The following is a 15,909-nucleotide window of genomic DNA, read 5'->3' as shown; positions in this document are numbered from 1 at the left end:
CCTTTTAATAATGTTAAACAACAAATCAAAGATACATTTTTAGAATACACATATATGAGACAAAACTATCCAATTAGGAAGGCAGGGAAATGATTCCAGAAGGTGATTATGTCATGTTGGGGGTCCTGGGGGGGATTGGCTAGGGGTAGACCTCATAGGTGTGTGTGTGTGTGTGTGTGTGTGTGTGTGTGTGTGTGTATACACACACACACACACACATATGTATATATATATATACACACGCACACACACCTATATATATATATATACACACACACACATACTTATATATATATATACACATACCTATATACATATAGGTATGTGTATATATATATACATATGTTATTGCCAAGGTTTTAGTTTTTTTACGTTAGCTGGTTTGTTCACAGGAGCTTATTATATTCATAAATATTTAATCACAAAATAATGTTACAAAGTGAGGATTACGGTCAAAGCCCTTCAATGCACCTGGGCTGGGGGAGAGGGACAAAGTTGGCATTGGACATCAGAAGGCTTGACTGCTGCCACCAGCTAATTTTTCAGGGGGCCAGCTCAAAACCCCAGAACCAGAAGCTATGCGATTTTTCTCTTCCTAATACTAGTTTTCAAATGGGTGAGATGAGGTTTGGGGACTAGCTCATCTCTGAGCCCCTCTACTAGCTGAGCTAGATCGGGATCTGCTACTGTAGCAAATAAGTCCCTAATCTCGTGGCTGAACACCAGAAGGCTTGTCTGTAGTGCACATCACAGTCTGGAAGGTTCTCTGCCGCAGATCTCCTGCAGTGCTGATTGAGCGATCTGGCCTCTTCTGCCTTGGAGTCTTCACGTCCCACCTCAAGAATGGGGGAGAGAAAACATGGAGAACCCACGCCTACTCTTGCTGCCTCATCAGAGACACATTGCTTCTACTCACGGTCCCATTGTTGAGAACAAGTCCCATGCCATCCCCAGCTGCAAAGGAGGCTGGGAAATGGAGGGAGGACATGGATGCTTAGTGACCAGTGACCCTCCTTGCCAGAGCCCCCCCGCGTTTCGGCCATCCTCGGGGCTCTGAGTTGTTCCAGACCAGATTCGACAGTCTCCTGTCTCTGAGTCCACAAACCACAAAGGCTTTCTGAGTGTATTCACTCATTCCTTAAGTAAATAGGCAGCCTGCTCTGGCCCAGGGCTGGGTCAGCCAAAGGAGCACATAGCCCAGTGGTGTTGCTGGCTGGAAGGGGGTGGGAGGGGAGGACTGACCATTTTACGAATATTGTAACGCCATGTGAACACCCCCTAAAAAAGAATATTGAATGGATGGGTATGAGGGTGGGAGTGGGGTTATGATTACAAAAGGTGGCTTTGAGAAAGTCATTTTTTTCCATGAGGTTTTGAAAGGTGAGAGAAGACTGACTGCCAGGGAGGCAAAAGAGGAGGCTCTTCCTGGCAGGGAACAGCATGTGTGAAGCCGTGAGGCAAGGAAGGACTTGCATGAGAAGGAAAGGCCAGTTGTTTCACTTGGCTGGAGGGTGGGGTACACATGTGGTACAGGAGCAGGAAGGTAGCTTGTACTTGAAATTAGCACAGAAAGGTGGTCAGCAGTCAGAGGTCAAAAGGGCCTTGAATGTCATATGTCACGCTCAAGTGTTTGGACTGTATTCAGTGGGCAGCCATGGAAAGATTCTCTTAGTAGGCAAGAAAGGCCACGGGGTGACTGGGGAGGCAGTTTTGGCCCCTCCCAAAGTCTCCATCAGTAAGCTTTCTTCCATTCTTCGATGTAGACAGGACTTTTCCCCAAAACAACGTAGAGGGCTCTGTGCACTCCGCTTTAGGTGGAGTGTTTTAATTCCCGCTTTTTTCAAACAGATGCTTCATAAGCCTAAATACATGGGAACTCCAGGGCCACACCCGTCCCTCCCCTCTCTGCCACGTGCTCCACAATGAGACATGACCACATTTCGATCACTGGTCCAGAGTGACCAGGCATCTTCTTTCCAGCCTTGGAGACCTGGGGTATCTCCACGTGGTTGAGGTTTGCTGAGGGGCTATTGATAAAATGTGTATGGATTGTTTTTTAATGTGGAGGTGAAATTGGAAGGAGAGGAGGCAAGTCATGGTTTCCCATAGCTGCTGCGTGAGGAAGGGCCCATCTCTGCCCCAGCACTTTTCTGAGGGTCATTCCTCAGTGAGTAGGGGCCTGCTCGGCCTGCTCCCTATGACTTCTGGGAATGAGAGGTCCAGGGCCTTCTGCAAGCTTGCCCCAGGCCATGCACAAGGGTAGGGCAGAGAACTCTAGGCTTTTGACATCCAGGCCGTTGCCCCTCATGCCCATGCACAGTGTCCAGCTTTGAAATCAAGCAAGCACTCTCTGAGGGCCTTCTAGAGGCCAAGGTCATTGGAGGGTCCAATGCCATCCTGTGTCCTGAGATTCAAGCAACAGTGGGAAGATGTGACACATGAGCAAACTGTCTAGCAGAGGATAATCAACTCAGCGAAGTCACAGCTAGGAAAGGGACAGTCTCCAAAGGCCCAGGCACTTTGCACCACTCAGAACCTACATGGAGTAGCTGGCTGAGTTTAAGGTTCAGGGATTTCCTCACTTCTTGTGGTTCTCTTATGGTCAAGAGTCTGTGGGTGGGGCCTGGAGTGGTCAGGCTGCCCCTATAGTTTTACCATCAGAGCACTGCACAAAGATGCTGAAATCCAGCTGGCAGTCGCTGAGTCCTCTGCCCGGGGCCACAAGGACGCTACGTCCCCAGGAAGAGGAGATGGCAAATAGTCTTCATCTTCTGAGTCAACTCCACCCTTCGTGGTGACGCCGAGCACTGTGTTGAGAAGGAATCTGAAGTCATGTCTGGGGAAGAGTTCTGCACTCAGGGATTTCTGTCCTGGATGGGGGATGGGGCAGTGGCGCCCGCAGGGAGAGTATTTGCCATTTTGCTATCACTGCTGTAAGCTGACACCTTCTGTGTCAACACACAGCCCAAAGGAACCCAATGCCTACCCTTGGCCCAGAGGAGAGGCCAAACTCAGCCTTCCCAGGGTGCACTTTGCCGTTTATTCCCGAGGCATGGAGTGTGGGCAGGTTCAAGAGGGTTAAGGATTCTTTCACATTGTAAGTCACGATGTGATGCATTTTGAAGAAAGCAGCAGCATCAATGAGCACAGCATCGTGAAGCCCCCTCTTCTTCCTCTGCTCGTGTCTGGTGTCTTTCAGGCCCCAACCGAAGGCTGATTCCCCCATGAAGACCTCTGCTTGCTCTTCCTTCCAAAGTTTCTCTTGTTTTCTCTGAGTTCAAAGCTCTTGGTTTGCAACTCCCCCAAACGTCTATCAGACTGTTGTCTGGGACTTTAGGAATAGACACTTCCCTACATGGGCCCTTTTCCTCCCGACCGCCACTCCAGGTAAATTGGGTATTTCTCTTGTTGAAATTGCCAAAACCACGCTTCCCTTTCAAACGACTGCTTATTCACAGTTAGCAAAGCACCTTCCTCCTGTTCACACACTCACTTGACCATGTCAGTCGGTAATTGAGAAAATGGAGGTTTACAGAGAGGGCAGAGACTTGCCCAAGGCCACTTGGCCAGCTCTCTTTTCTCCAAATCCTGTCTTCTCACCATTGTCCCATTCTGGAGACCATGAGGTAACAGAGTTGCCAGAAAGGGAAGGGGGCAGGGACCCAAGCCTCACCTGGAAGTCCTGTCTTCCCTGTGTTTCCGGGGCCAGGGCCGCCACACCAGAAGACTGCCAGAAGAGGACCAATGAGGGGAGAGGGAGGATGTGGAGCAGATTACGAGCAGGTGGCTTAGCCATTAGGCTTCCTGGGTGACCTTGGGCAAGTCCCTTTCCTTCTCTGGGCCATGGGACCTCCTCCTCTGGGAAGTGAAGGTTTGGGCCAGGACCTCTGACATTTTAAATGCAAGGTTTCTTGATGTGCACATGATGGGGACAGGGAAGGCACAGAGTTTAGGCCTGGGTGTGTCTTCTGAGCCTGCTCTCCAGGCCCCCCATACCCATCTGGTGATCCTCACCCATCACCTCCCATCCCACAGGAAGTGCTGTTTCAGGGAATCTTGAGAGACTGGCTGAGGGGCTGACCTCAGATCAATCAGTTGCTACCCCGGCAAACTGCCTGTCAGTTGCTCAAATTTATTGATTACTTACTGGGTATAGAGTCCACGTGTTGGGCACGTGTGCTGTAGGCAAGAGGAGGAAGCAAAGTGTAAAGCCAGAGAAGCCACGCAGGCTCCAATGGGGAGCGTAACCTGGCCACCTCTCCAACCCTCCATCCAGCCATCCATGTAGCAAACAGTTCTGGATCACCTACTTTTTATGCAGCAGGCCCTGTGTAGGGACTATGGGACAGGGGTGGGGAGGCAGGGGGTAAAGGAGGCAGAGGCCACCAGCATGGTTGCCAGGTATGACAAGAACCCTCACAGCATCAAATCACTAAGAGACAGGGGACCCCGGAGCAGACGTCTCTCCAGGCAGGTGACAGAGAGAGTTTCAGGCCTAGTGACGTAAAGGTTTTGTGTAGCTAGCACCGAGGTTCTCTGCAGGCCCCACTGCTTCCCATTTATTGCCTTATACCTGGTGGGACCTGCCTGACCCCTCGAGCAATGTGAATTTGCCATCCACCTTAGGGGAAAATGCCAGCATTGCAACATAACAGGACTGCTTTCACCAAGGAGGAGAGTTGGGGGAGGGGGGCAGAGACAGAGAGCTCTGGGCTGGGCCTAGGTAGGCTCATCTGGGCTCCCCAACTGCTTGCTTGTGCAATTGAACATGTCCCCTCTCGGAACAGCGGCTTTCTCTAAAATGTCCAGGGAAAATAAAAATCAGTGGTCTCAAATCCTATTCTTCCTCCTCCCATCTCAGAACCTCAAAGACAGCAGCAGGGTTCCAGAGATGACCCCAATTATTTCCAGTAGTAAACTGGTTATCACACTTATTTCTAACAAACGTGTACCCCCTGTCTAAACAAATAGATTTAATACTTACTTGAAATATAAAGGGTATTGTATATGTAGGTCTCTGACGAATAAAAATACATTGAGATGTAACTGGCATATGCACTATCATTTGTGTGAATAATTGCAAATTGTTTGATAGACAGAATCTTTGAAAACATCATCAAGTGGTCTGAGACAAAAACTTGGAAGGGGTTCTTGGTTGGTGGGAAAGGGGGGCACATCCCTGAAGGCCTTTCAGGTCCAAGCACCCACCCACAGATGTTGTCTGTGCAGTAGTGGGAGAAATCCTGGAGGAGGGGAGTGGTGGAGAGCTTTTATGGAATGTCTTCTGCTTAGCAAACGCACACTAATCAGGTTACAAACAGCTCACAAATCCAGAGGTAGGACGGTTATGGTCCTCATTTTACAGAAGAGAAAATAGGCTTGCTCGCAGAGGTTAGGTGCCATACCGAGGTTACTGAGCTGGAAGGTGGCCAACCTGACACTTGAACGCCGGGGCGGAACGGCTCCAGAGCTAAGGGGTGAGGTGGGAGAGGTGACTCGGTCCCCTCTAGGCGCCTAGCCGCCAGGTTCCTGGCGATGGCACAGCGCAGGCGCCGGATGACTACCCCAGACTGAGAGGGTGAAGGCCTCGGGGCTTTGGGGTGTGTCAGGCGGAGGATCCCCCAGGCATACTCGGAATAGTTGGGTCACCCTGGACCGTGGGTGACAGTCGTCTTCCCGAGCTCCCCCAGCCCCATCTGGGGTCCTGGCGGCCCGCCGAAGCAACGGGTTGGGCTGGGGCGGGGGGTCGGGGCGGAGGAAAAGGCCGGCCCAGAGCAGAAATAGGAGAAGGGAGAGGGGGAGGGGGGAACGCGAGGGAAGGAGGCGGGGAGTCCTTCCTGGGGCAGGAACCCGGGCCCCCCTAGGCGGAGCTGGCCCGCAAAGCGATTCCGCAGATGGAAGGAATTAAGTGGGAGGGGGAGGGTCCTACGGTGATAGCGAGGGGAGGGGGGCGGGAGCCGTGTGTGTGTGTGTGTGTGTGTGTGTGTGTGTGTGCGCGCGCGCGCGTGTCTGGGAGGGGAGGGGGAGAAGACAAACACATCAGACTAGACGGAAATAGAAAAGACGACACACACACCACACACACACTTGGACAAACAGAACCACAGAAAAAGACGACGAGCCAGACAGAGACTGGGGCACAGGAGGTATTCGTCCGAGAGAGAGCGGAGACAGTAAGAGAAAGGAAGGAAAAAAGGACAGGAGAAACGAGTAAAAATGAAGTAATCGCAGAGGATTTGGAAAGAACGAGAGACCAAAGAGCGCGGAGCAGAGCGAGAGCAGATTGATTAGGCCGGGGCTGCCCTGAGCTCCCGAAGGCTCGGGGAGCCGGGCGGGGTGGGGCCTGGGAGGGCACCGCCCACGGGCGGGCCAGCAGAATACTGCAAACGCGGGGGTGCCTTATTTCCCCCCTCGCGCTGCCCCACTACTCCATATTCAATGAGGCGGCCAATGGAAGGCGAGGACGGTGCAGAAAGGGCGGGGCCTCCGTGGACTCCACCTCGGGAGCGGCCGCCAGAGGGGTCAGCACTGAGGCAGATAGCGGATCGCGGGGCGGGGCGGGGCGGGCAGCGCGGAGGGGGCGGGCCCAAAAGTTTCCTGCCCAACTTTCGCTGCCTCCTTCCTCCGCCCGCGCGCGCTGCGGCCGCAGTCGGGGGGAGGCGGCGGCGGCGGCGGCGGCTGCGGGCAGCGCGCTGGGCGCACGGCACTGGGCGATCGCCGTCGGGGCTCGGGCGGTGGGCAGTGGGCGCAGGCTCCCCGGTGCCCGCCCCTCCGCTGCGGAGGGGGGGGCGCGAGCGGGCGGCCGGGGAGGGGCCGGCACCGCCGCCGCAAAATGAGCCTGCTGTCGGCCATCGACACGAGCGCCGCTTCGGTGTACCAGCCCGCCCAGCTGCTCAACTGGGTCTACCTGTCGCTGCAGGACACGCACCAGGCGAGTGCCTTCGATGCCTTCCGGCCGGAGCCGCCCGCCGGCGCCGCGCCCCCTGAGCTGGCCTTCGGGAAGGGCCGCCCGGAGCAGCTGGGCTCGCCCCTGCACTCCAGCTATCTCAACAGCTTCTTCCAGCTGCAGCGCGGAGAGGTGGGTGCCCCCGCGCGCCCCCGCCCTCCGTCGACCGCGCGGGGCCTTTTTCTATCCGCCCCGCTCTTCCTGGCCTGGCCCGGCCCGGCTCCGTATTGCCCGGCCCTGCTTGGCTTGGCTTCGCTCAGCTCTGCCAAACTCGCCGCCCGATGTCCCCGGGGCGCCGGGAGCGCGTCACCTCCCGGCTGAGCCCGGCTCGGAGCAGCTCAGGCGCGGGCGGGGCCCTCTTGCCCCCTCTCCCAGCCTGGAGCGCCCTGCTCAAAGGGGCCCGGGGGGAGTCCCGGCTGGGCGGGGGGCTCCGGATTCTCTCCAGACAGCCGGGGCGCGGCCAGGGCGGAGAGCCCCTTCCAAGTGTCCTTCCCACGCCCAACCCCACCCCCCTCTTGGCCACCGCTTGCTGGGACCGGGAGTGCAGATTCTGCTCAGAGCTCCTCGGCAGGGGCCTAAAATCTTGTCCTCCGCCGACCTCGGTGGTGGCCGACCCAAAGGGCACCCTGGAGAGCAGGGCTTTTCCTGCTGTTCTTACGCAGGGACCCCCAGATACATCCTCCGGCTGCTTGCCCTCCCCCAGCCACATAGGAAGTGGTTTTTGAGGGCTTGACCCCACAGACTGCGCTGTCCCCCGCCCTCCCAGCCTGGAAGGAAATGAAAGGGAAATCCTCTTGAGCTCTTGGAGGGGGGCTAGCCAGGGGGAGAGGTTTCAGCTGCCCAGTGCCTTCTCCAGAAACCTGGGACGGCTGCTTTGCAAAGTCTGCCTGTTGGGGGGATTCAGTTACAAAGTGGAAGGGGCAGGGCATCTTCCCCAGCCAGATAAATACACAGATTGCCAGGACCTCTGAGCCTCTTTTCAGGGGTCATTTCCAGAGCTTTCCTAGATACCCCTCCTCTGTCTCTTCAGCTGGCTTCCTCCTCCTCCCCCAGTCCCATTTACTCATACCTCTTTTGGGAATTGCAGATACCCTTCTGTGGCCTTCACTCATCCTTCTTCTGGAAGCTCTCCCTGCAAAAGTGCAGGGGGGAACGGGTGGAGGAGAGGACACACTTGAGGGTTCCTTTTCCTTCTAGACCCGAGCACAGCAGTTAGTTTTAGGAGAGGCAGGGTTCTGAATGGGTCGGGGAGAAGGGCCTGTGTATGCGTGAGTGTGCTGGGGACAGGAGGGGGAAAGCAGAGGGGCTCCTTTTTGGTCCCATAATGTGTTCAATTCTGCCAGTACCGACTAGGGAGGACATGGGCATATAAAACGCTGGCCTAAGGCCTAGAGGTGGGCCAATACCAGGCGAGCTGAGACGAGGATTGGTTGGCCTGTGTTGGGCCAGTTGGGCATAGTCGCGGGAGATGAGTCTGAAAAGCCAGCCCTTGGTGCCAGGCAAAAGCATTTGTATACCAGAGCTCTTTGTAAACTATAGAGCACGCTCTCCACGGGAAGAATCATTCTTGGCTGGGAATCTGTCTTTCTCATAAGAGACCTTGTCATCTCTTCGGGGAACTGGCTTCGGTGACCAGTGACTTTGGGGTGCAGTTTGTGGATGTTTCTTCAGTGCCTGGGTCTTTTTAGTTGTTATTTCGCCAGACATTTGTTGAGTGATGTGTGGGCCCTTTAGGAATCAGGAACAGGCCAGTGGGGGCTCCAGATTAGAAGACAGATGAGATGGTACAGTTTGAAAGGTAGGTGATTTCATGGGGGTGCTGTGGAAATCCCAAGGGAGAAGGGTGATCATGACCCACATGACCATGACCTCTCGCCTCTCACAGGTCAAGGGGGGGTCCCCAATCGGCCTTGAGAGGCCTCCCTCTGTTCCTACCATTGGTGGATTTCTTCCCCAAATGTGGGTCTCTGCTGAGAGGCCTGGGAGTTTGGGGGCCATCCAGAGTCTCTTGCAGGAGTAGGACATTTCTCTTGGAAATGTCTGACATCCAGGATCCCAGCTGGATCTCAGTGAAACCTGTCTCCAGTCACTTCACTACTACTCACCTCGGGTTCCCCGTGAAGCCGGATATTCCTTCTCTGGGACAAGTGTAAAAGCAGCTGGTAAAAGTTATGCAAAGCAATGGTGGAAAAGAGTCTCTTATGACCTGACTTTGGGGGAACCCTCTGTCTTTCTTGGTCTGGGCCTCGGTTTACCCATCCATTGAATTTAGTCTCTGCTGTCCCTTGGGGTGGTCTACGTGGGATTTGAGAGAGATGCAAATAGACAGGTTAGAGGGGCTTCTCCTACACTCACAGGCCAGTGGCTTCCTTAGAGGGGCTGGAGGTCTGTGCCTGCTGACTTCCGGAAGGCTTTCTTGGCTTCAGACTCACTCATTCTCACCCCTCACCCGCTTCGCCTCCTAAACCCTGTTGGAGCCCCAGCTGTGCTCCTGGGCTTTCCTGTGTCCAGGGCTTAGCCAGTGACCTAATATGGCTCCAAAATAGCAACTGGCAGAGAAGGCATGAAAAAATACCCCCCACCTGAATGCCACCAAGGGGCTGGTTGGAGAAGAAGCAAATCATGGGCAAGCCAGAGGGGACTCTATGAAGGGACCCAGGGACTCAGGAGCATCGCCATTCTGTGCAAGGCCTGGCAGGCCTGGTGGCAGTGCCTGCGGATGTGACTTGCATGCTGACCGCTGACCACAGCCTGTCTGCACCAGTCCCTGTGCCAAGAGCCCACCCCCTCCTGCACCACCCCCAGGCTGCTCCCACCACAATAGCAAAACACCATGAATGCAGCTGGGATTTGGGCGGGGGGGTTGAGGACATGGGGGCACAGAAGCCCATTGTGCCCCTGGAACCTCAGCTCTGGAAGCTGAAGATAAGCCAAGGGTTCTGAGTGGAACAGTGGCCCTGGGAGCAGAGAGAGATGGCAGAGTTCATGTACAAGTCCAGGAGCGGGCACCAGGAGGTGACCTGGGCGCTGGTGGGGGCTCTTCAGCTTCTCAGCTTGTGGTAAGGATGCCAGGCCAAAGCAGGCACAGGCACTTTGGGGCAGTTTTTTAAAAAGGCCTCGGTCTAGAGTCTGGGCCCTGTGCACTTCGGTTCCAACCCCTGATCTGTAGCAACAACTATATGTCTTTGGAGGGAGACTTCTGAGGCTCCTGGCTGAGCCCCTCCTCTCTTACCCGAGGAAGGAGGGCTGTTCGTAGAGGGCGTGGGGAGATCTTCCTTGCCAAGTTTAGCCTGGAATTTAAATTCACAGCAGTGTGGGGGCTGTGGGACTCCACCTCCAGAAATGGGGAGGTACCCCTCCTTGCTGAGCATTAGCTCTTGGGCCCCTCAGAGGGATGTCCAGAACCCCTCCTGGGTAGTCCCTGTACCCCCTCAAGAGGAGATCTAGCTGTCCCCCTCTAGGTCAGAATCCTAGAGTGGCCATTATCTTTCCCTCTTCCTCCAGGGAAAGATAGATGTGGCCCTACAGTCAAACGATGGTTTGTGGAGGCCGGGGGCAGGGCTTTGGGGTCAAATACGTTTGGAAAGCAGAGCGGCCTGTCCTTCCCTTGGAGACGCACAGTGTCCCCCAGCACCATGAAGGCTCTGAGAAAGCCCCGTGGTGTGAAACTTGTTCACTTTCCTTCAACCCAACAGTTCCATCACTATTTGACCAGAGAATGCTTTCGGCCTAGAACCTTTGATAGCGTTTTTCTGAACACCTCCCGGCTCAGGGACTGCTCTGTTGAAGGACATCTCTTCCAACCCTTAGGAGGTTTTGGCTGTTAACCCACACCCTCCTCCTACCCCCACCTCGGGTCCCGGCACTAACTTCTGCGGCACCAGAGACCCCCCCCCGCCCCCCTTCACTGCCCTGGTCTGTCCACTGGAGTTTGGAGGTCAGCAGTAATGCTGTCACAAGACTCTGTGGACAGGGCTTCAGCCCTTCTGCAGACAGGGCTGGCTGTTAGGCCCTCAGAGGAGCACCTAAGGTGTCCTGCTTTAAAGGGCCCCCAGGTCTTGACAGTCTCCTGAAGGTTTTGTGTGTCACCTGTGCTGCCCTGGCAAAGCCACATATCTGTGTGAGGATGGAGTTTGTCTCAGTGGGGCCGAGAGTGGGCTTCTGGGGCTGCTCTTGGTTCCTAGCAACGTTTGTGGCCTTTGTGTGCGTGTGGTGGGGGGAGGGGGCAGCACCAAGTCCTGGGAGGAGCTCTGACTCAGGCAAGGAGGACCGTCATCCGAGGGCCTGTAGGCTGAGGTGGCCTGGCCCTCCCTCCATCAAATTGAGTTGACTAGGCAGGCCTGGACTCAGAGGGGAGGCCACACCTTGTGGACCTTCTGAGTCAGGTGGGAGGGAGGAAAGCAGGCAGGATTAATAATTTGTAATTAGCAGAGGCAGAGGGCCAGGCCCTGTCAGCGCCGAAAGGGGGGCCTTGAGGGGAAGATGGTCCCGAGTAGCAATCCCTTACTCTTGGGGAGTGCTTTTTTCTTGGCATCTCTTTTTTCATAGCTCCCATTTTACAGGAGAGAAAACAGGCCTGGAGAGTCACCCAGCATGTCAGTGGCAGAGCTGCGTCTGGAACTCTTCCATGCTCCAGCTACAATTGTCCCTTGTGGCTCATCCTGCTGGCTGTCACCTCGATCATTCTCTGGGCCCCAGTGCAGGGCGGCCAGTCTCCAGAGGCGTTCTGTCAAGCCGCAGGGCCTCTGATATTCTGTCCCTGATCCCGAACCTTTTGAGCAGTGGTAGGCATTGGTCACGGGTACCAGGTTTCCTGCTGTGTCCCTGCTCCAGCCGCTCCCCAGAAACCGAACACGGGGCTCCCTGAAGCCATGACGGAAGTCCAAGGGAGCCCTGGCTTGCGAGAGTCAGACGATGGACACGGAGCATTTGGCCACACTTTTGTCTCATATCATAGCCTGTGCGCAGTGTCCCCCTTGTCCAGGTGGGGAAAAGGCTCTCCAACAGGAGGATGGGATCACTGATCAGGGGATCAGTGACAGCACCGGGGCCCCAGCTCAGGTCTCAGGAGGCTTGATCTGCGCTGTGTATATGTGGGCGTGGGTGTGGTGGTGTATAATCTTTTATTCTGTCCTCCTCTGGCCATGCCGGGAAGCTTAGTGCAGACGCCAAGCTTTGCCCTGGGTCTTGCCTGCCCTCAACACCTTGGCAGATTCCAACTTCTTTCTGGTGCACGTGGCTGCCCCTTCTCCGAGAGGCTTTCCCCAGCTGCCACGGGGCGCACACCTCCCTCTGGCTTCTGTGGCCCGTGGCAGACACGCCGTGCGTGCTTCCGGGGAGGCGTGTCATGACCACTGCTATTGCTGAGGGACATACTCTGTACTTGCGTGTGTCTGGACAGCTACGTCGTCAGCACGCTTCTCGAACCTGTAAGTCCTAGCAGCCGATGCTCAGGCAGCGCCTGGGACTTACTAGGTGCTCGGTCACTGAGTGGATGGGTGGATGGATGATTGGCATTGCACTTACTCCCCCTCTCTTCCCTCTCTAGACCTGTGACGATGTGCGTCCCCTTACCTCATCTCCTGTTCCACCTTACAGGGAAAATGTTTATGGATTTTGCTTGATTACTTGGAAAGAGCTGACTTGGGAGATTGTAAAGCCCTGTCGCTAGAGGTGTCCGATCAGAAACTTAGGTGTGCTCATGGTTCTTTGCCTTCTGTGGTAGTGGATCTCTTCGAGAATCGGAGACAGCGCGAGCTCTTCTCCTCGGCGCGAGTGCCCAGAGCACAGGCATGCGGGCACACACAGACACGCGCCCTTGCGTGTGATTTCAAGGAGATCATGGCACCCACGTGCCGACAATAGATCTCAGATCAAGGCCCCCTTCTATAGAGGCTGCAAGCCTCGGTGGTACTCCCAGACTGGCTAAATATTAGGGTGCCTTTCAGTCCTTAGGTTGTCAAATTCATGCTTTCTGTGCTCATTCCACGAATGCGTTCTAGAAGTGAGAGACAGCTGGTCCCCAGTGCTTACGCTCTGGCTGCACAGAGTGCATATGGCTGCAGAATGGGAGCACCTCTCAGGTGAGCGGTGACCTGGGCGGGAGCAGGAGGGACCAGATGGGGAGGGAGGGTCTTCCTGGGTCTTTTCAGCTGAGCCCTGCTGCCACTGTGCTCCTCCCTCTCCAGGTCCTTTCCCCGTTTCTCTCTCCCCACTCCCCCTGCCAAAAAGAGCATGGACTGTTTCCTTAAGTGAGAATCTTTCACTGAGCTCTGGCTGTGGACAGGGATTGTGTTTTGCACGCGTGGGTGAATGGGCCTCCGGGAGGCCGTGGCGCCCTGGGGGTTTCTGGGTGGGGGGTTGCTGCCTCTGGCATGGCTAGGCCTGCCACCTTCTTGGCCCACAGGTCAGCTTCGGACCTTGGAAACAGGAGCAGGTCTGGGCTCTCACCATACCCGAGAAATCTTTAGTCAACATGTGAATTCACTCTCCCATTGGCCAAGTCCCCATCCTATCAACAGGTTGTCTCCTCTCCCTGTTCGTGTGGGACTCTGGAGGCGAGAGCCCCAGACAGACCCTGGGGGAGAAGAAGTGCAGATCCCCTTGGAGAAGGGGCGGAGTCACTTGTGAAATGAGTGGTTTCTTGTGTTAAAGACAGGGGTGTGAGTGTGTACGTGTATACGCGTGTTTTCATGCACGTATCTATGCGTATGGAAGCGGGGGATAGGGGTGGCTTTTGGGGATAAAAAAGCAGTTGTCTAGCTGTTGAAAGACCCCCACAGAGCTGGGGATTAGGATCAGAGAGTCCCCCCACTTCAGGGCCATCTCTGGCCTGGGAGGGGCAGGACTTCCTTGGATGTTCCCCTTCTCATTGCCTCGCCCTTGCCCATCGCTGCGTTGTTTTCTGTGGGCATGGTTCCATCTCTGCTGGCTGTTTCTCCTCTCTTCTCTGCACTGGTTTCCTCTCCTTCTAGGCTGCCTTTGGAAGCTTCTATGCACTTGCCCTGACTCCTGTTTGCCCCCCTCCTGCTAGGCCCTCTTACTGTCCTGGGGGCTGGGAGTGGGGAGTCAGCCCTGGAAATCCTTGCCTCCACCCCCGCAGAACCCCCAGCCCGAGGACCTAGACCCCTCACGTAGCCCAGAAAAGCTGGTGTCTCATCTTGCCAGGGCCAAGAGGCTTGACAGTACGATGTCACAGGGCCAAGGAGAGTGGTCCACACCTGTTCTTTTCCTCTGGCTCTCCTTAACATAGGAGAAGTTAAGCCTTGGAGGCCATGTGGGAGCCGAAATATAATAGGCCAACTGATGTTGAGAATCTCCCCTTAGCCACATGGTGGCTGTTTTACCTTGAGCGAGTTACGCAGCCTCTCTGAGCCTCAGTGTCCAGCTCCGTAAAACGGAGCCAATAATGCCCATCCAAATGGTGTTCTTGCAGGTATAAGAAAACCAAGAAAGGGAAAGGATCCAGCCGAGTGTACGAAACAAGCAGGGTCAGAATAGATTTTAGCATCTTCCCCTCTGTTTTTCTGCAACAGCCATGCCAGAGCCTTGGGGAAGTTCTAGCAATGGGCAGAAGCTGGATGCTCTGTCCCCCAGATATGGTGTGAAAACCCCACCCTACCTGCTGGCTGCTGGGAGGAGGGGGGAGGGAAAGGTGGTCTCTTCCTCCAGGATGGTGATCTGGGCCCAGAGGCTTCCACTCAGCACAGTAGTGGGGCTTCCCTCAACCAGTGCCCTGAGCAGCTTAATCTGGCGTGAGAGTGCCTTTCACTTTGTCCATGGCAACTCGGAGACCCCAACCTATATCTCTAAGGTGTTAGGACATCCATTACCTCGTCTGTCAGGTGGGGCCCCCTGGCCCTTCAGCGCCTGTGATTATCTGCACCCAGGACAGTTGTAGGTATGAGCAGCGGCAGGAACAGTCTGGAATCTGGGGTGATGGGACATTGCAGAATCTTTGCCTTTGGATATGCCCAGCCTCGCGGGGAAGTGAAGAGACTTACTGCGTGAAGAGATTAGAGAAGGACCTCAGAGCTCCTTCAGCCAAGGGCAGCTGAGTCATGGGGTGATCCCTACCAGGCCTAGTCCTGAAGGACAGGGCTATGGCCGGGAGGTCCAGGAGGCCCTCGGAGGAGGCAGGGCGTCTCTCAGGAGCACCTCAGTCTGTGCTTTTCACACTGTCCCGTGGAGCCCAAGGCCTGAGTAGGAGGAGGGGGTGGGTTCAGGGCCACACCGTTAAAGTTATAACCAGATTGGGAGCCAGGTCCTGGAAGAGGTTTGGATGGACACAGAGAGGGCATCTCGGGGGTGGGGATAGTAAGTGCAGAACTAGAGGGGGGACAGCGGATGCCCCGTGGGACCCTGAGGCTGTTTGGGAGTTAGGGGCTGACTGACGAGGGGCTGCTCCTGCCGGGCCTTGCCCTCCAGCTCCAGGCAGCAGGACTCGGAACAGGTGGGCCCACGGCGACTGAGTGCCGTCTGTGTGCGGGCTCCGGGGTTGTCTTTCAGTAGCTGGTGTCTGGACCTTAAGGAAGTAGGACTGCAGGGATCACCAGTTTTGCCCGCCTTCCCTGTTCCATGTTGCATTTTACAGACGGGAAGCCCAAAAGGCCAGGCCTCGCTCCGCAGCCGGAGGGGAGGGGACACCGCGTGTCCTGGCCTCTGCTCCATCCAGTCGCCATAGGCTGTGGAAGAGGCAACTCGCCTTTCACCTCCACGGCCCCAGCTCCTTGGGTCTTTGGAGAGGAAACAGGTTGCAGCCTCACCCGCCCTTTCAGCCAGCCGGCAAGCAGGACTCCTGGCCCTCAGGCCTGGCTGTGTGCCCTCGCCTGTGCCCCTGGGCCTCTCTGGGCCTCAGTTTCTCCATCTGGAACACGAGAGTGGCCGAGTCAGCTGCCTGCTCTGTCCTTTCAGCTCTAAGGTGGTGTCATCTTGAACCGGGGCTGGGGGAAGGGAGCTGGAGC

The 15,909-nt window shown here is 55.7% G+C and overlaps 1 protein-coding gene across 1 annotated transcript in view; it reads left to right on the top strand.

Moving 5' to 3' along the window:
• The first annotated feature begins 6,696 nt into the window (after positions 1 to 6,696).
• The window catches only part of ZCCHC24 (zinc finger CCHC-type containing 24), a 63,212-nt gene continuing 53,999 nt past the window's right edge, over positions 6,697 to 15,909 (top strand). Inside the window, exon 1 of the mRNA XM_042960145.1 lies at positions 6,697 to 7,078. Coding sequence (XP_042816079.1) covers positions 6,833 to 7,078 — 246 coding nt within the window. The 5' untranslated portion in view covers positions 6,697 to 6,832. The remainder of the gene's footprint in view (positions 7,079 to 15,909) is intronic.

Source organism: Panthera tigris, chromosome D2 (assembly GCF_018350195.1).
Source record: "Panthera tigris isolate Pti1 chromosome D2, P.tigris_Pti1_mat1.1, whole genome shotgun sequence".
NCBI classification, from domain to species: Eukaryota; Metazoa; Chordata; class Mammalia; order Carnivora; family Felidae; genus Panthera; species Panthera tigris.
The sequence above is the reverse complement of the archived record's forward strand: the minus strand, read 5'-3'. Positions and strand labels throughout refer to the sequence as shown.